Raw genomic sequence first — 20,382 nt, 5'->3', positions numbered from 1 at the left:
TGTGTTGATTGGGGATTCGAATGCAGATTGAACATAACGTGACGAAAGCTGAAGTTGAGAAATTAGTGAAAGAACTAATGGAAGGAGAAAAGGGAAAGGAAATGAAGCACAGAGCCACAGAGTGGAAGAAAAAAGCCAAAGACGCAGTTGCACCTCCTTTGTTAATCTAGATGAAAGACTGTGATAGAGTCGTTACTATTTATAAATGTGACAATGACCACTCTCATGCAAAGATGAAATGGTTTGTTAGGGTCGTCGTATTATATGAATACCAAAATGACGATCCCGAGAGTTATTTTTGCAGAGAGCATTTAATTTGAGCGTCGTCATGTTCTAAACAAATTCAACTAATGACTTTAGGTGACCTAATTAGTTGGAGTCGTCAATTTTATCAAACTTGATTGACGATTTTTCATAACTTGTAAAAGTTGCAGGTTTGAGTCATCAACTGTTGTGTGAAATACTTGACAACTCATTAGGGTCGTTAGTTTATTAGCCTCTCGACCTAACGACTCTCATTCTGAGCTGTTGCATACTGTCCATGAATCGACCACTTGGAGCACCATTCATACAATTTGAAGAGTATATGAAGTTTACCTGATTATTTTGAACTTTGGGTTCTACATTTTGAGGATTGGTTCCTTCATTTTGAGCAATATGATCTTTATTAGGATCACTCATTTCAAATAACCCTAAATTTTCCCCCAAAACTCACTTTCTTCCTCTCTCCAACACAAAAAACACAATTTTTCATATAACAAAATTTAATCTCTAAATCTGATTTTAATCCAACCAAATCATTACCAATTCATTAACTTAACTTAATCACTAATTAGCCCTAATGATTACGGGTAGTTTAACCATTTAAAAAGATGGAAATAAGGGATAACTCCCGATTACTATTTCATGACCTTTTTTTGTCATGTAGCTAGGAGCCCCCAATTATTTTTCACCGTCATGTAGCTAGGAGCCTTCTTATAATTGTGTTCAAGCCATCATGGTGAGAATGTGAGAACACTATTAGTGAAATAACACCCAGTAGTATTCTTTTTCATAAAAGAAACCACACAACTGATTACAGATGAAGGAAAACCTGGTGCTGTACTGGTCACACATTTCTGGCAAACTGGAAGGCGTCACACTTATATATCTTACGGTTCCACGAGAAGAAACAGTAATAAGACTGGGAAATAATAACTTGACAGCATATGATGATCATAATTTCGCACAATTCCCAACCACGTTTTTATATCTTAAGTCAGTGACTGACTGATATCTTTTCGTTATCATCATGACCGTTCTGATACGTGTGGTCCTATTCGTCTTTTCAATCACTTTATAAAGGTCTCACTTCTCACAGACAGCCTAGCCGACAACAACAAACAAACACAAATTATTTTTATTCAACCGATCCATCATTGGCTGAAATCCATTTAAAAAAAAAAATCTCAGTGAAGCCAACGATAATCATGGTAAGAACAAATACGTAGGGTCGTGATTTTATGACCTAATAGTATTTTTCGGCTACGTTTACGGATGTTTGGACCCATATTCAAAAAAAAAATCAATCACATGCGAGTCAGAATAGCTGTGCAGAGTCTCCTGTAGCTGCAGGCCGTTGTGCTACAGCATATATTCCGTAGGTTTTCTATAGTAAAACTTCTGCTGTAGTTCCGTTACGCTAGCAGCTAGAGAGCTATGTAATACGGTAACAGACCGGCAACCTTGGTATTGCAATGGCCTCATGGGCATATAAATTTGGCAATAAGTTTTTCTTTGAAGTTTTTAATCAGAAAAAATGGGAACTATTAACAAGAAAAAACGGTGTGATCTGTTCCATTCCATTTAAGGCTATCATGTTCCTCCAACCAATAGTTACATGGAAGTTTTTTTTTCCCGTTGACCCACTTAATTAATGTTAATTCCTTGTACTTAGAAATGATGCACCATCTCATTAATAACAGTAGCCAGCAAACAATTAGATTAGAAAACTAAATCACACTGGTAAAATTCATTCTAAAGGATTTTAATAAAGTGCCACACTTTCAATTTCATGTTTAACAAAGTACCATCGTTTTTTTCAGAATTTATTTAGCGCCACATATTTAATCTTTTTCATCCATTTTTGTCCAAACAAAAGTTAACATCCGTTAGTCCATAGGTCGCAGTAGTTCAGCTTAATAAAAGACATTTATACCCTTGAATCATCTCATTATACTTCGTGTCTTCTTTGGGTTGTTTCATCGAATAGATATAACACGTCGAGCTCATCCGGCAGCAACAACTTCAAGTTCGTCTCTGCCGTCTTCACACTGCCCAAATTCAGTAACATACAGACTAAAGTCTACTCCATACCAGCGAGTATAACTTCAATCTCTGTATCATAGTTAGTTGTTGTGCCCAAACGAACTTCAAGCCTCCATTGCAGCATCAAATTCATTCTAGTAGCTTCATTACCAACAACACCACACTCCCTTGCAAACAACAACGACAAGTTCTCATGTAGAACTATTTTTACGACTTGAAATCTCTGTCCAGAACTCAACCAAATTCCGAAACCCATTTTAACCATCAAACCCATTCAGGAACAACAATTATTCACCTCCTTCTCAGCTCAAGAACCCATCTCCCCATTTCATCCACTTCATCAAGCACGTTCGTACAACTACACTCAACATCATTAGTTCCATTCTCTTTCACCCAATTTCATTGAACTCTTATGACATCCACAACAGCATGGTCAAACTCCATCCAATTCATCCCCAGTTCAGATCGAACAACTGCAACACCATTCAGTGAAACCATACCAACAACTCCATTATCACCACCAGTAACCATTGCCTCAAGCCATAGCATCACCACCAGTATCATCCACCAATACTTCTTCATCACGAGAACCATCATAATCAAAACAATTTTCTTAGTTGTTTACGATTCACAGTAAAAAACAATTACACACCCTATTAACTAAGATACAAATTTAACATACGAAAATGAAAACAAAATGAAAATCAAGCTAAACCCTTTTCTTAAAACAACCTAAATTCTATGAATTAAACCTAATTTTGACAAACCCTAAAATTCTTTCCCAAAATTTTAAGAATTTTTTTTTGACAAACATAATTTTGACACCATCTCGTCAGTGTTCTTGCTTCATCACCAAATCCTAACCAATTCTCAATTTGATTCAAACCCACATTAATCATCAAAACATCCATCATATGAATATCCTGATCTCTATCGGCAAATCAAACCCAATGTTCAATCTGTTCTCAATCGTCTACGGCTGTAGCTCAGTTCAATTTCATAACCATACCCCACCAATTCTTCTTCATCTTCCATTTCTAGAGATCGAAAACAACATCAACTCCAAATATTCATCTGAATCACCAAGAAAACCTCCAATTTCATAACAAATCCTCAATTTGAACCTTCACAATCTCAACAAATCTAATTCTCAGACCCATCTTCAATTTCTGCTCGATTTCCATCTCTCTATTTTTCTGTCTATTACTCTATCTAGTTTCTCGGCAATAACAGCAGCTGCTGCTTTTCTCCTCTCTTTCAGATAAAATTGCTTGGTTCATCGTTAAAACCCAAGTGAATAGCGGCTAATGGATATGAATGAATCAGATTTTCTTCTTCTTCTTTTTTAATGGTTTGTGAAGGGTAGATAAATAATGTTGACGCATTTTCTTGAATTGTTCAACGATTATAGACTAGTTTGGTGGGACCTGACGGAATACATAACAGCTGTGGCACTTCATAAATTAAAAAAAAATCGTGGCATTTTCTTATACCGGAAATTGAAAATGTGACATTTTATTAAAATTCCCTTCATTGTACTTAGAAATGCACCCCAATATTAGCTAGAAAAAAACTGCACACAGTAAAAATGTTAACAACTCGAGTTATTGGAGAAATTTACTCGATAAGATTGGATAACATTAGTAGAGAAACAAAATTCATCCACAAAAAATATAAAATTAGAAGAAAAAAAGATTACAACACCCATTCACTAGATATTTGAGCCAAACTACGATAAAATCAAGAAAATGAATAAAAAGTTATCTTTCTAAAAGATTGATTAATTAAAGTCCCCAAAAACAGAAGTGTTACTAATTTTTTAACTTACCGTCAACAAAGAAGTCTGTTCTGTAGCTTCTGATTTAGTCGCCTGAGCCTGAGCCATTGAGTTCTTGCAATGAGCAATAGCACCTTGAATAGCATTCTGCAATTCATTCATTGATGATGCTTCTGAATTAAACCCACTTCTTATCACTACATTGTTATTAGAATTTCCACTGCTCATAACTTTGTTTCTACAAAGAACTCCGGAATGATTTGGTGATGATCTAATTGAAGATGGGCAGCTTAAATTGTTACTTCTCTTTCTTGGGTATCTTAAATTCCCTGAAAATGAATTTGAAAATCTTCCATTTCCATTCTCTTTATTACTACTAATAACTGATGATGAAGAACAAAGACTACCTGCCATGTCTCTGCTGCTTTTAATGGAACTTTCTGTTAAACTACAACCAGTACTCTTCAATGACAAAGATATAGCCCGGCTAGTTGTAGATTTAATAACACTGTCCATCTTCTGTTCTTGTTGTTGTTTTTGTGATGATAGCCTTTCGTATAAAGGTTTCACTTTCTTTAAGTACTTTCTAATCACATCTTTTGCTGAAGAAGAAGAAGAGCTGCTCGCTTTCTTAACTGATGCTGATTCAGATGGAGAACTGTGATGTTGAGCAGCAGCTACCACCACTTGTTGTTGTACTTGTCTATTTATCTTCGTCTGATCTTTCCTAAACACAGATGAGAATCTAGATAAAGAAAAATACCTAGGTTTCTTCACTTGGTGTTCTTGGTGAGAATGAGCAGAATGGATTTCATCATGATCATGTTCACGGCGAGAACTAAGTCGTTTAAACTCATCTTCAAGCTCTGCACTTACTGAACTAGGTCTAGATGAATCACAATCATTGTTAAGCAATTCACAACCGAACGAAGAATGCGAATCATTAGTGCTACCAGTTGAATCACGAGAAGTAGTATCAGTATCAGTAGAAGTTCTTGTTGGTGATAATAATAAAGTTCTTACCATAGAAAGACGAGGAGAAAGATGAAGAGGAAGCAACTGTCCTTTGTAAAAGAGTTCATCAGCTGGACATAACAGATTTGATGACGATGATCCTTTAAGTGCTGATAAAGATATTGTGAACTCAAAATCTGATGAGGAAGATGACGATGAGAATGAATGTGATGGTGATGATGGTAATGTTTTTGATAACAGCTTTCTTCTTGATGATGATTTTCCCATTTTTCTTTCTCTCTACATTGTAACACACAAATGATTGTGTGAATGAGATCTACTATATGAGTAGTAGTAGAGTACTGTCTATGAAGATGAAGACAAGACACACAGAGATAGAGATATGGAGTCAATGCTTTTAGCAGGTAAATGAATAATAAATGGGTGGATGATAAAAAAAAAGAAATGAGAAAAATATTTTTATCTTTTCTAAAGGGTTTCAGTAATCACATGGGAGAGTTGGGAAAAAAGTCTGAATAGGAAAACACTTTTTTAAAACTCACGACAATGCTAGCCTTAATTGTAACTTTGAGTTAGCAACCCAAACCTGTAAGATGGCTCTAAGTCTCAATACTACGAAATAGCCATTACCACTGCTTGAAACTTTAAGTTTACCCGGGGTAACTAATATTAAGATATATTGTGTATCCTAATAACTAATTTAGCTTTTTTAATAATAACAATGTTGGTGCTACTGAAAATGTATTTAGCAGTCTGAATGGCTTTTAATAATTAAAATCATCCGATAGTATCTCATCTGCCCAAGTCCTATATGATTGATTAATGCCCAGCTGATCAACTTCCCATATTATACTTTATGGCCTTGATCATGTAGCCCCACTTTAATGCGATTTCTATTACTATTATTATTTTTTTTCGGGCATAAAAATCAAGGTGGCCAAATTTAGAGTATAAAAAATTATTTTAAATATTGAGATCCATTAAAACTCCGTATTATATAATATTGATATAAAATTCCTAAAAAAATCGTTTTCATCAAATTTTATGATGATTGGATTTTTACAAACCCATTATTTTTGTGAAAAACAGTGGGTTTCATCATAGATTTTTTTTATATAATATTATTTTGATAATTTAATATACAAAGTCAAAATTATAACAAACCCATTAAATTTAATTTTTCACAAAGCCATTATTTTTAGAGGGATCATGTTCTTCTCTTTTTCCCGCTTCCTTGTCATCGTCGATTCAAAGAAATTTCCACAGCCCGTTACTTGCTATTCATTTTTTGTTGAAAAAATGAGTAGTAATCATCAAAATGAGTTGAAAATGGAAGTTGCAAAGAGAAGTTCGGTTAGGAATTATGTGAAAAACTTTGTCGAATAACCGAACTTTTAGTTGGGTTACGTCGCCAATTTTTTTCTTAGCAGAATTTTTAATTCGGTTACGTCGCATTTTTTTCTCATCCGAAAACCTATATATTGAGTTCGGTTACGTCGCAAAAAACTTTCCTAGCAAAACTTTTAGTTCGGTTACGTCGCAATTTTTTTCTCCTAACCGGACTTTTCTCTGGAAGAAAAACTCCATTAAAGATGAGTTCAACTACTTGCTGCGTCTTCATAACCATTAGCCGAACTACACTAGCAGAAGAGTTCGACTACCTGTTCATCAGATTCCGTAGCCGAACTCTACTGTCATAGCTGAACTCATCTTAGAACACTTTCATTTTTTCAAAAATTTTGGGCTATTCAAACAACATTAACTAAATTTAAAGTATACCTAAATATTCAAAACCCCCATTCCAAAACCAATAATCTTGAAAGAAAGAAAACAACTTCTTCTTCATCTCAAAAATTATTCGTCTAGAAACACCCAACTAATTAATGTAATCTCACTAATCACTAACCAATTCAACTTAATTATTTAACTAATCATCACACTATCTAATTTAACTAAGAAGGGTAAGTTTTGCATTAACATAAGCATCATCACACTATCTAATTTAACTAAAAACGGTTCTTATTTTAAGCACCCGCTCTTAAGTCTTTTTTTGCCAACACTGTACAAGCAAGTTTAGAAACTCTGGACTTTAATGATTGTCAGAAATCTCATATACAACAGTTTACAAAAGCTTGTAATTGAATTTAAGAATAAGAACAATTGATAGTGTAGAAGGTAAAAGACTGGACTAGGTCTCCCTATAACACTCTTCCGGGAGTTTTGACAGTGTTCCCTTTTTCTTCTTCAGGAGGAGGAAGAAGAAATTAGGTCTTAAAGACATGATCCATGGACCAACAACATAAACTGCAATTCAGATATGACAATAATATTAATGAAAATATTAAATCCACAGTGGCTATGGTTGCCAACATTACACAAATGGGACTAATGCTGGACCATTCTGCCACTCTAAAAATTAAACTTAACCCGCCTAGTTAATGCTGTTGGTGGCAAGTATATTGGTGCTTCCTAGGTATGATTTATGCGCTAAGCAATTCTTCTTTTCCAAGTTGCGCATTAGATAAAAACCAGAAATGAAATCACGGAATGATTCTATACATACAGTATTTTTACACCAACTTTTGTAAGACTGAACTAGGTTCCCTAATTAAAACACCATTACCAGTGTTGGATTTTCCTAAAATTTTACGCACGTACCTGTCTACGATTACAATTTTACACATCTATGATTTTCCAGCAGACAAATGGTGGAGTCTCAGACTCTATATGTGGCTCAGTCTTCATCACTATGATGCACCTCCAATAAACTTTCTGGCAGGTAAAAGGTGGAGCCTCAGACTTGTTCCCGTCACGAACCTCCGATCCGACTTACAAGTTTAATTGGGGACAGGGGACCCGACTAGGCCATATATACCCAGAAATTTAAGACCTCTTCTTAGTTGTAACTTATCTTTTCTTGTTAGGGTTTTGCAAGTTTCTTCAAAAACCCGATTTCTACTTCCTCCACTTGACGAAGAAAAAAAGGCAACTATGTCAAACCTCCTCCCGGAAGTGGCTCTCAAAGAAATCTTCCTGAGGCTACCAAGGATGTTTGTGCTGGGTGCGTAAGTCTTTGTGTACCTTATTTCATAGTGGGAATGTTATATATGCCCCTATTATCCATGGACTTAGCAAAAATATTCTTATCCATTATATAAATACCCCCAAGGAATCGGAAAGGAATGTATTGTGTCTATAATCCCTCAAATACCCTCCTACGTTATTTTTCCATTTTTTATTTTAGATTTGAGAACGAATTCTCCGTCTTCTCTTTCATTCTCTTTCTGCACCACCACCACCGCCTATGCCGTCACCACTTCCCCCTCCGTTGCAAGTTCGATTCAACTGGCTATTATTTGTTCTTCATCTTCATAGGTGAAATATTGATTTCACAGATTCAGAGATCGATAGATCTGATTCTTTAGTTTTCGATTTCATAATTTCAGAGAAATTTTGGAGAGATCTTTGCATGTTTGATTCGCTGAAGCCAAATAATTCAGCGTGTATATGATTTTAAATCAATTTTCAAAGATTTTGGAAAATCAGTTTGTGTTGATTCACAACAACTTAATCAATTTATACCCATTATCACCACCACCAGAAGCACTGTTTCATCGGAAAAATCAAGATAAAAGAAATTTTTGTCGGAAAAATCAGTTGAAGGTTCAACTGAAATAGAGAGAGAATCAATCTTCTTCTTTTTCTTATTTTCTGTTTCAAGAGGGATTTCCAAGTTGAAGTGGAGACCGAGAGATTTCATTTTGAGTTTCGGTTTCTGGTAATTTCATGGATTATATGCAGAAGTAGGCCTGGTATGGACCCTCACTTTCATTTCTAGGCCACTTTTTTTATTCCTTGCAAAACTAGGCAAGTTAAACGGATTCCATCCACTTTAACCATCTCGGTCAATTTATCGCGTTGACTTGTCAATATCTCGCCAAAATATCATATAGGGAGATGTCATACATGTGGTAAGATTACTGAAATGTCCTTCACACGTGTGTGTCAGTCACACTAGATAAGATGTCCACGTGTTGCTATCTGAGAGCCAAATCTAACTAAGACGACATCTCGAGGATTAATTGAACGTCCATGATAAACCACTCGAGCCTAATTATCTGAGAACCAGACGACATCACGTGTTGCTATCGAGGATTAATTCATTCTTCTTCTTCTTATCTTCTTCTTCTTTGTTTTCTTCTCCTTCCGTTTTCTTTCTTCTGCAATATTTCTAGAGATAAATTCTTAGGTTTATTGAGTTAGGGAAGGTGGAATCGAGGGTTTAGAAGGCTAATTGGAGGTGGGTTTGTCACTAATTAAGAGAAGGTTGATGTTTTTATTAGAAGCTGGAAGTCGGGGTTTTGAATTTGAAGATGAGAATGATGTTCTTCCCCAGATTGGGAATTAGGATTTCTGGATTTCAATTTGGGTTTGTGTGGAATTGATGATGATATTGAGTTGGTGATAAATGAAGAACGAAGGGGTTGATGTTGCGCTGATTATGGAAACTTGTACTGATGAAAAATCAAAATGAAATGGTAATATTACAGGTATAAACTTGGGAATCACTTGCGACGAGGAAAATATTACAGGTATAAACTTTCAAAAATTTGGTCTCACTGGTACCATTTCTTCTGAAATTGCATTGCTCACAACAGTACAACGAGTCGTTCTTGCTGATAATAAACTCATTGGTTCTATACCAACACAGTTGACGACGTTACCTTTTCTGGAATTCCTTGATTGAACATGGGAATTCGAGAAAAAGGGTTTGATAGAAATTGAGAAGAAAAGTAGATTAAGGTTCAGTTTGTGAAGAAAGTATTGATGGTGTTTGGAAGTGATGGTTTCGATAATTGAAGACTAGGGTTGAATTCGAACTGAAATTGGGTTCTTGGTGCTGGTTTTGAATGATTCTGCTGGTGTTGATTGTTCGAATTGGAGATGGATTGACAGAATATGAAGTTAGGGTTTGGATTGAGAAGCTGAGCAGTAAATGAAGAACTGGGTACTGTTGATTTGGTGGATACCGTTGGGATTGAATGGAAGAAATTGAAGTTCTGTGTGAGTGATTCAATGTCAGGTCAATCGAAGAAGGAGAAGATACTGTTAATGTGGATTAAGAGGAATCTGATGCTGCTACTCATTGCAGTGTGACATGAACTGAAGTGTAGAGATTTGCAGGTGGTGATTTCATTAATGTATCATATTTCCAATGCCGAGTGGAATTGGCGAAATTAGAGGAGATATGAATAATGCGAAAAGTTGTTATCAGAAAGAAGTGATATATTGTGAAATTCTACCAAAGAAAAGAAAGGATCGTTGGAGAAAAACTAAAGAATTGAAGAAAGAAGAAGAGTTCCGAGTCTATGAGATACGGGCTACAAAAGGAAAAGGTATACCTAGCGAAATTCCATACACAGAAGATGAAATGATGCATGAGATAAAAGAACCTACCCCACTAGGAGAATCTAAGCCAAGTTATACATCATCAGAACCAACAAAAGAGGTGAATATCGGAACTGCGGAAGAGCCAAAGATATTAAGGATTGGAACGAAAATTGATGTTGAGGAAGAGGAAAGAACAATAAATTTATTGCGAGAATACATAGATATCTTCACATGGAGTATGGATGAAATTCCTGGGATTGATCCTACGGTTGCATGTCATAAATTTGAGATTGACAAAAATGTAAGGCCATTTAAACAAAGAATACGAAAGATAGCGACAGTATATCATCCTCGAATAGAAGAAGAATTACAAAAGATGCTTGATGCAGGAATAATTCGCCAAGCAAAATACCTAGAGTGGATAGCGAACATGGTAGTGGTGCCAAAGAAAAACAAAGGTATAAGAATTTGTATAGATTTCAGCGGTCTAAACAAAGCATGTCCAAAGGATAGTTTTTCATTGCCAGATATTCCGCAAATGGTTGAATCAGCAGCGGGGAATAATAGAATGACTTCGTTGGATGGATATAAAGGTTACAATCAAGTTCCTCTTGCTGAAGAAGATCAAGAGCATACAAAATTTTTTGCACCAAGAGGATTATATTGTTACACGAAAATGCCTTTTGGCTTGCGAAATTTTGGGGCTACATATCAGCGAATGGTGTAGAAAGTGTTTACGAAGTGGATACATAAAACGTTGAAGGTTTATGTGGATGATATGTTAGTCAAAAGTAAGGAGGCAAAATATCATGTGCGAGATTTAAACGAAATTTTCGAGCAAATGAGGCAAATCAACATAAGAGTAAATCCAGAAAAGTGTGTTATTGGGGTAGCTTCAGGAAAAAATTTGGGATATGTTGTATCCAAAGAAGGAATACAAGTTGATCCAGAGAAGGTACAAGCAATTCGTGACATGCCAACTCCAGCAATGGTCAAAGATGTGCAAAAGCTGAATGGGCTCCTCGCTTCGCTGGGAAAATTCATTTCAAGATCATCCGACAAATGCAAAAATTTCTTCAACATACTAAAGAAAGGAGCGAAATTCAAATGGACTGATGATTGTGAAAAAGCATTACAAGGAATAAAATATCATTTGATGAATATATCCATCTTACAAAAAGAAAAATCAGAAGAAGAATTGTTGATTTACCTTGCGACAACCTCGCACACGCTGAGTGTTGTGTTGTTGCGAATAGATGCAGGAGTGGAAAAACCAATATATTATATTAGCAAAACATTTAATGCAGCAGAAAAGAATTATTCGAAGATTGAGAAGTTGATAATGGCTTTAGTTTATGCGACATTTAAACTTCAAATATATTTTCAAGCTCATAAAGTAAGGGTATTGATAAAGGTGCCAATAGAATCATCTATGAAGAATTTAAAAAGATTAGGTAGAGTTGAGCGATGGAATGCGTAGGTGGGACATTTTGATACAAAGTATGAAATATTATCTTCAGCGAAGTCGCAGGTGGTCGCATATTTTTTAGCAGAATTTACTTTGGAAGATGATGAACCTGTTGAAGAAATGATGGATATAGATGACGATTATGGAAATCCAAATGACTTGTTAACAGAGCCTAATAGATGGGAAATATTGGTGTATGGATCATCAAATGGAGACGGGAATGGAGTTGGAATAGTTTTTATCTCGCCAGAAGGTGCGAAAATGGCTTTTTCTTTTAGGTTGGAATTTGCATCTACTAACAATGAAACAGAATATGAGGCAGTGGTACATGCCTTGCGAATTGCAATTGAGATGAAGCTAGAAAATGCTAGAATCACAAGTGATTCACAGTTGGTAATTCGACAAATACTGGAGAAGTATAATACAAATGAACCATCATTAAAGAAATACAAAAGTCTTTTTTGAAGAATTATCAGCGAAGATTCCAAAACTAAATTGGAGACATATATCGAGAAGGAACAACAGATTCGCAGATGCTTTTTCTTTCATCTCAAGTATGATGGTAGATGAATCAGCGAGATTTGTAAAAATACAAACTCTTTCGTTACCATCAATTAATAAAGAAAAAGAAGAGGAAGTAGATGTGATGATCATAGAAGATGCAGAGAAAATAGATAATATTAAAGATTGGAGAACTGAATTAGATGCTTATCAGGCAAAGGGAGAAGTACCAAGAAACAGGTTGGAGGCACACAAATTAAAAAGTCGTGCGACAAATTATGAACTGAGAGATAAAATATTGTATCGAAGGTCATTTAATGGACCATCGCTAAAGTGTTTGAATCGAAAATAAGGGGAAGAAATACCAAAGGCAATACATTATAGAGATGCTGGAAATCATAGTGGAGGCAGATCGTTGGCATATAAAACAAAAACACAAGGATACTATTGGTCATATATGCATGAAGATGCAAAACAAGTATCAAGGCGATGCGAAGATTGTCAGTGACATGGTAAAATAATTCATCATGCACCTGGTGCACCTTTATCGTATTCAACAAGTGTCTGACCTTTTGGAAAGTGGGGTTTAGATATTGTGGGGCCATTCTTGACAGGATCAGGGCAAACAAGGTATCTCATTGTCGCAACCGATTATTTTACAAAATAGGCTGAGGTAAAGGCAGTTCAACATATTAGAGACAAGGATGTTTTCACATTTATATTCGAAAATATCATATGTAGATTTGGAATTCCTTCACAATTGGTTTCTGATAATGGTAAACAATTCGAAGGAAAAAATATAGAATTGTTACTGAATTCATTTAAGATAAAATGTGGAAAATCCACTCCTTTATACCCACAGAGCAATGGTCAGGCGGAAGCAACAAACAATACAATCGCATATATTTTGAAGAATAAATTAGAAGGGCAGAATAAAGCTTGGTGTGAACAAGTTCACAATGCAGTTTGGGAATATAATACAACCCGGCGAGAAGCAACTGGAATGTCTCCATTTTGTCTAACTTATGGATTTGAAGCGGTATTGCCAACTGAAGTTATTATTCCAACAACGAAAAGAGATGCATGGGAGAAACACTTAAGTGCAGATTTGATTCTAACAAATTTAGATGATTTAGAAGAACAGAGGGAGATGGCATTAAAACATATGGAGAATTATAAAAAAAGGTTGGCGCGAGAATACAATAAGCGGGTTAAGGTAAGAGAGTTTCAGATATGAGATTTGGTTTTGCGAGAAATACCACCTTATCAGCGAGGAAAAGATGGAAAGTTAGAAAAGAAATGGGATGGGCCTTACATTATTCAAGAGGTAATTGGAAATGAAGCGTAAAAGCGAATAGATCCCGAAGGAAATGATGTTGGTCATAAGCTTGATCATCCATGAAATAGATTGTATCTGAAGAAATATTACCCATAGAAAGATTGGCGATGATCGCCAAAGAAAAGAATGATACTTCAAAATGATTAATTAAAAGTGAAATTTCAGAACAAAGAAAATATTTTTCAAAATTGTTTTTATGAATGCATTAATAAAAAATGCACGGATATAATTGCGAAAAAATTGCACAGAAGAAGATAGCGGCGATCTAACTATGGCGTACACCCTAGTTCGCGACAATGTCGTAAGAGGCAAATGTAAGTCCTAAAGTGTGTCATAGGAGGTGAGTCCATTGCATGGCTCAAGGGAGGATACATTCACTGTAACCTGAGTCATAGAGATTTGTGGTAAACAAAAACCCATCGGGGAGAGGCGTCTTGGATTTTCAACTTAAGTATTATGACTTAAGTCGACTAAAGGTAAGAAAACCTCACCCAAGGAGTGCCGAAACTCGATCAAGGCGCCGAGGTACACGGTTGAGCTGAGGGTGCTTGGGCGTATGAGCGTCCAGGTCATCCTTGGAAAGTCTTGACTATGAGGCACTCGGTCCGAAAACCCCACCTAGGGTGCAATATTGTAACCATGAGCCATATCGGCGAAGGGATAAGAGGTTGAGAAAACAAATGTATGTTGTTAGGACCGGATGGTAGGATCCATAACCGTGTGTGGTAGAGGTAAGCCTCCTTGAACGGGAAGCCAGGGGAACTAAGGATGGTACCCTCCATTAGGGAGCTGATAAGTGTCATAAGTCGCAAATATTATGAGGCTTTTTACTCATGGGAGTATTAAGGCTTATAATATTTGTGCATCAAATCCTGCAGAGGCAAAAATACAAGAGAAAAGATAAGGCGAGATCAATGGGTTAATGTGCGAAAGTACAAAGACGTCCTGCGATTTCGTCGCAAGTCGACAATATTATGGGGCTCTTTACTTAGTAAAGTAGATAGGCCTGTCATATTGTCGCAAGATCCTGCAGAGGCAATAATACAAGAATTTGATAAGGCAAGGTCAATGGATCATTACATGAAAGTATAAAGATAGCCTGCGATCTTGTCGCAAATTTGAATGGTGGCATAATAAGACCTTTCCTTAGGAAGGCACGATAAGACCCCATGAGACTGAGAAAAGTAAATATTAAAAAATAAACAATTTATTATTACAAAAGATGAAAAACATAAGATATTAATGTTGTTCGATAAAGATAATGTGAGGAAAGTATGGGAATTTTCAAGAAAATTACATTATCATTCTCATCACCAAAAAGTAAATAAATTCAGAATCTCACAAAAGAGTATAAAGTTTCAAGCAAAGGATGACAACCAGAATATGGGAAAAGATAATTAAGACTTTTCAATATGAGTTTCTTCAGTGGACTTGGATGAAGAATTCTCAGCGATGTTCTCAGTTTCGCGAGCTTTGCTTTCAGTAGTTTCTCGTCCATCTTGAGTTTCGCCAGCATTAGTTTCTTGAGTAACATCAGCAATAACTTCTTCTTCATTTGGGATGTCGCCATTATTTTCATCATCACTCTTATAGTGAAGGTCATCATCCATTGGTGGAGGAACTTCATCAGCATCTACTGGAAGAGTGGAATTGATACATAAGGAAGACCTTTGCTTAGTAAAATACGATTCAAGAGAACTTGAGATTCGAGATGGAATTCGCGAGTCATTTTTCTTCGACAGTTCATGATCTCGATCTCTTTGAAAACCCTAAGATAGTCATATCTTTTATCAGCTCGATCCCGCTCCTGGGTGCAGAATGTTGATAGATCTGAATTTTCCTTCTTGATAATAGCAATGTTAGTCTCCAGCGATGTAATGATAGCACGAAGACTTTTTTCAGATTCTGCGAGAAAATAAAATCGAAAAAGTAATAAGCAAAGAAGTGAAAAATCAGTAAAGCATAGTTGAAAAATAGTAAAAGTGGATCAACAAAAGAGAGGTAATTGGCTATCTGTGGCTACCTTCTTTCTGCGAAATTAGATGTTGAATTATAGCCAAATTACTTTTTTCCAAACGATTCATGGCATCATCAAAGCCATCTCCAACTAAACCTTCCAGACGTGATCGAAATTTCTTCTCGTCGGAAATGAGTGAAGCGTTCTTCTTTTCTAAGGATGTGTGGGATTCTTTTAGTTGCGAAAATTGATCTTTAAGTTGATTCAGCTTTGTGCTCAAGATTATTTTCCATTGATAAGTCCATTTTTATCAGCCATAGAAGATTCAGACAAAACTTTAAGTTCATTCTTTAATGAGCGAAGAGAACGTTCATGATTATCGCATAATTTTTGAAGAACACAAAGTTTTTGAGAGGATATCGCAGCATTACTGCGAAGAGTTTGCTTTTCTTCGGAGAGGGTCTTATTTTCATCTGATAAAGTTTCAATTTTCAAATCATCCTTAAACAAGGAGTAAGATAAGAATGATATTTTTCTGGTTAAAGCTTCTTGGTCGTGGATTAGTTGGACATTTTCATTGGAAAGATTATCAATTTGATCTACAGAATATGAGAGTTGATTTTCTAATTGATTATATTGATCCGATACAATATCCTTATCAGCTTGAGCTCTTTCAGCGGCATATTGAAACTCATATCTCTCAAATAAACACTTCTGTATTAAAACTAGAGATGCGAATAGAAAATTTAAGAAAGATATACATGAGAAAATATACCATAAGAGTAAATATAAAAGTGAAAATAAAAAGAACTATACCTCTAAGATTTTCATTCTTCTTGCGAAGACTATTACAGTCTAAGGCATTGTTCTCTAGTTCTTGATTTTTTTGGCGAAGGTCATTACATTGAGAAGTCGCAAGTTGGAGTTTTCTTTCACAGTCGCAAGTTCTTTTTCCAAAGCTAATTGCGAAGCAGTCTTTGAAGAAGCTAAATGTTCATTCAACATTTTAGCAGATTCGGTAGAAGAAACATGAGCTTCATCAAAAACCTTAAAAGCAAGTCCAATTTTTTAAAGAATCTCGTTATTGGCGGTGGAGGATTCAGAGGAAGATGGAATTGTGACAAGGGAATTAGAGATAGTTGGTATTGGATAAGGAGGGTCATTTTTCACAAGCACAGAACTCTTTGGGGATGAAGAATGAATAGTATCATTTAACGATGTTGAAGATGGGGCAACCTCTGAGGCACCAGAGTTTAATAAAATAGAAGGTTCATTAATAACATAATGGGTTAATGGGGTGATTTCATTAGCGAGAATCTCGCTAGAAGGTTCAATTCCTAATGAAGAACCATTCAGTGAAGAAGTTGCAGTAGAAAAGATGAAATCAAGCTTAGGACATGTAATAGATATATCTAGAGGTTTTGGTTTGCGAGATTTCTTTGTCTTCCTAATATCTATTGGCGAGACTTCCCCAGCATCCTGCGAATACCAAACTAGTTAAGAAACAGGGGCAACAATATTGTTAATTAAAAAAGGAATGTTTCTTACTACCTTGTCATTCGCAGACTTCCTTTTATTTGGTAGTTTCTTAAGTTGATTAGGGTTTCCATGCTGAAACAAAAACAGTATGGAAATTAGCATAAGATGAAGATTAATATAGAAAGTAAATAATATAAACGGATTCAGCAAAAATCTACATAAAAGAATAACCTAGATTTCTCCATGGAAACAGTAGCAGATGTTGAAACTTGCAAGGATATGAAGGAAAGGAAAAGCTGCAGAGGTTAGGTTAGGGAAGACGAAGTAGAAGAAGAAAAATATTTTTTGAGTCAGTTCTCTCTTAAATAGATAAAAAAGGGTGACAGGTTGAAGGAGAAGGTGTCAGTAAAAAGGGTGAAAGAATGGGCACGTGTAGGCGGTTACACTAGATTTGTGGAAACTTGTCGAAGGTTAAAAATATTAATAAATAAGTAACTGCGGTATTTTGGAGAAGGGTTTTTTCATATCATTTTCTTATTTGCATAACAAAGATATGAGAAGAGGCAAAATGTAGGAACAAAATATCGCAACTATAGTGATCCAACGATTTTTTAACTAGCAAGTGATAGCGATAATGTCGCAGAAGAATAGAAGAATGACGTATTAAGTGATGTCAGCTTGAGCATGAGAAAAGTGTGAAGACTTGGCGAGAATGAAGAATGCTAGCGAAGGAGAATTTATGAGTTTGCGAGACGATCGCAAGACAGATCCGAAAGAAGTGGGAACCTTAGCTGTCATGGTTCTCTATATAAAAGATCAGATAGCTTGAGTTGAAGGAGAGATCTTTTGGGAGTGGTGAAAAAGTATTCTAAGAGAGAGAAAGTCTGAGAGAGAGTTAGTTTGCTTTATCACCAGTTTTCGAGCGTTCTTTATCTATTTTATGTAATTTGTGAGTGAGATTAATAAAGAATGTTTTAGATTACTTGTGTTTGATTAATTGTTCTTAGATTCTTAACAGGGTGTGGTTGTAGGGAAACCTGCAACTACATCGAGGAAGGCTATGCGTGACGGAGTATAATTTGGGTCTTATCTGATCAGTTAATCAAAGGAGATTAGTATTCTATCACAACAACTCAGTTTCCTGGATAGGCGTTCGAGAAGTGCTGATTTACGGACAACTACGAGGAATACTATTTTTCGATGGGAATGGCCTTAGACCTTCTCTTCCAGGCAATTTGTATCTTGATTGATTCAGTTTTTCCACTGACACATGACATGTGATACGAGTTTCTAGTGGTTGAGTATTGAGTGTAATTTGGTGCTAACCCCAATGACAATCACTACTTACTACAAATTAAATCACTACTATAATTAAACTCAGTCAAATTATACTCGGCCACTACGAATTTGACTGAGTTTTTGTCTTCATGTCATGGGTTGGCTACGCAGTATTACAAGTAGTGTAGTAATGGCGAAGAAGGAGAATTTTATATTTGGGATTTGTCAAAGAAATTATATTTGGAATTTTATCTTATAAGAACATAGCGATGGTGCCACGACAAGTGAACAACAATGACACTGAGGGATATGGATTTGGTTTTTATTACAAACTCGTAAGGGTTGTTTATGACCAGGCTTCAAAGTGTTCTAATATTGATTTTTGTGTATTAGAATCAAATTCATGGAAATGCAGCCGAAGCATACCATACAACATTTTTCATTATGAACATGATGGTGAAGGGGTGCTTTTTCATGGAGCTATTCATTGGCTTGCGCCTCCCTCTGGGCAAGATTCTGTAACCGTACTAATCTGTTTTGATATTCTGAATGAGAGATTCGAGGTGGTAGCATTTCCAGAAACCCTCCAAGTGCCATATCCAGAAGAACCTTCGCAAGAAGATAAATATATCTGTTGGAGAATTGGGAGGGTTCTTATGTTTAGTGTTACGTGCTTTTAATGTCCGGGTTGATGTATGGATGTTGCAAGAATATGGATTAAATCAATCTTGGAGTAAATGCTTCTCCATCACCCAGGAGTGTATAACTAGTAGCACACATTTTGAGTTATCATGGAGTTTCAAGAATAACGAAACTTTATGGTTAGTGGATTAATGATTCGTTTTATATGATCCAATGTTGGGTTCTCAGATAACTGGAAACCTAAATATAGCACACAATGATGGTTAGTTAATTTTCACTTAGCTAAAGTACTTAAGCAAATCTAACACCAATCATATTTGTTTGAAATTTGCATGTCGGAGCTTCCATCAGAGGGAATACTTCAAGCATTTAGGGACATATCCATGGATCATATCCGGGATGAATTGAGATAACCTCTACAAATCTTCACTTCTCAGTAAAACCCTAAGTCACTAATGAAAGTGAGTCTATCTATACCAACCGTTCTATCACTTTAAGGAGGAACTGTTTCTGGTTCTCGGTTATGCCCATCCATCAGCTATGTTTTATAAGACCTTGTAAACTCTTTTTTCATTGGTTCACTTCAAGGAGGAGCGCAGTTTCTGGTTCTTGGTCACTCACAATTAACTTATGTCACTTAAGGACGTGTTTATTGTTTTCATTTTTTATAGGAATGTAGAATTTTATAAGATGAACATATCATTAAAATATTATACTTAAATTCATTGTTATTTGGATTTTGTGGAGAGAATGACGTAAATCTTGTACGATCTTGTCTAGAGCTGTCAAACGGGCAAGCTAGGGTCAACCCGGACCTAGCTTTCCAACCCGTACTAGGGTTAGGGTCAACCCTAGCCCTAGTACTATTCACGAACAAACTCAAAACCCCAACCCTATCCCTAGACGGGTCAACCCTGACGAGTTGGCGGGTTGGCTTGTTAATGTTATCAATTTAAAAATTAAATTTAAAATTTAGGATTGTTTAGGATTATTCATTTAGTAAAGGTCGAACCTAGGTCAATTTGGTGTTTAACTAGAAGCCCCACCACTGAGTTGTAAAGTGGACGTTTTTATTGCTACTTAATCAACGATATAGCCGGTTACGGCGCTTTAGTTTTCTCAGGCAGAGAACCCTAACATCAACTAAGCATTTTACTTTTTTTTCTATCATTTTATAAGTTTAAATTAATGTGAGTAAGACTAACTCACTGTTTAAATTATGCTAGTCCTTTTATCAATTTAGGACATCCCGAATAAATATGTGATTG

At 35.8% G+C, this 20,382-nt stretch overlaps 1 protein-coding gene across 1 annotated transcript; it reads right to left on the bottom strand.

The window, feature by feature from the left end:
• Positions 1-3,789: 3,789 nt before the first annotated feature.
• On the bottom strand, positions 3,790-5,417 carry LOC113321190 (probable membrane-associated kinase regulator 1). The gene is made up of 2 exons (XM_026569070.1): positions 4,136-5,417; positions 3,790-3,880 (listed from the first exon to the last, which is right to left on the bottom strand). The coding sequence occupies exons 1-2, from the start codon at positions 5,324-5,326 to the stop codon at positions 3,866-3,868; spliced, it is 1,206 nt and encodes a 401-aa protein (XP_026424855.1). The 5' UTR covers positions 5,327-5,417; the 3' UTR covers positions 3,790-3,865.
• Between the last annotated feature and the right edge of the window lie 14,965 nt (positions 5,418-20,382).

The sequence above is a fragment of the Papaver somniferum genome, chromosome 11 (genome assembly GCF_003573695.1).
Source record: "Papaver somniferum cultivar HN1 chromosome 11, ASM357369v1, whole genome shotgun sequence".
Taxonomy (NCBI): Eukaryota; Viridiplantae; Streptophyta; class Magnoliopsida; order Ranunculales; family Papaveraceae; genus Papaver; species Papaver somniferum.
This window is presented reverse-complemented; position numbering and strand designations above follow the sequence as displayed.

Coding starts and splice junctions, on each gene's coding strand:
- LOC113321190 (XM_026569070.1), bottom strand. CDS start 5,326: ATGGGAAAATCATCATCAAGAAGAAAGCTGTTATCAAAAACATTACCA.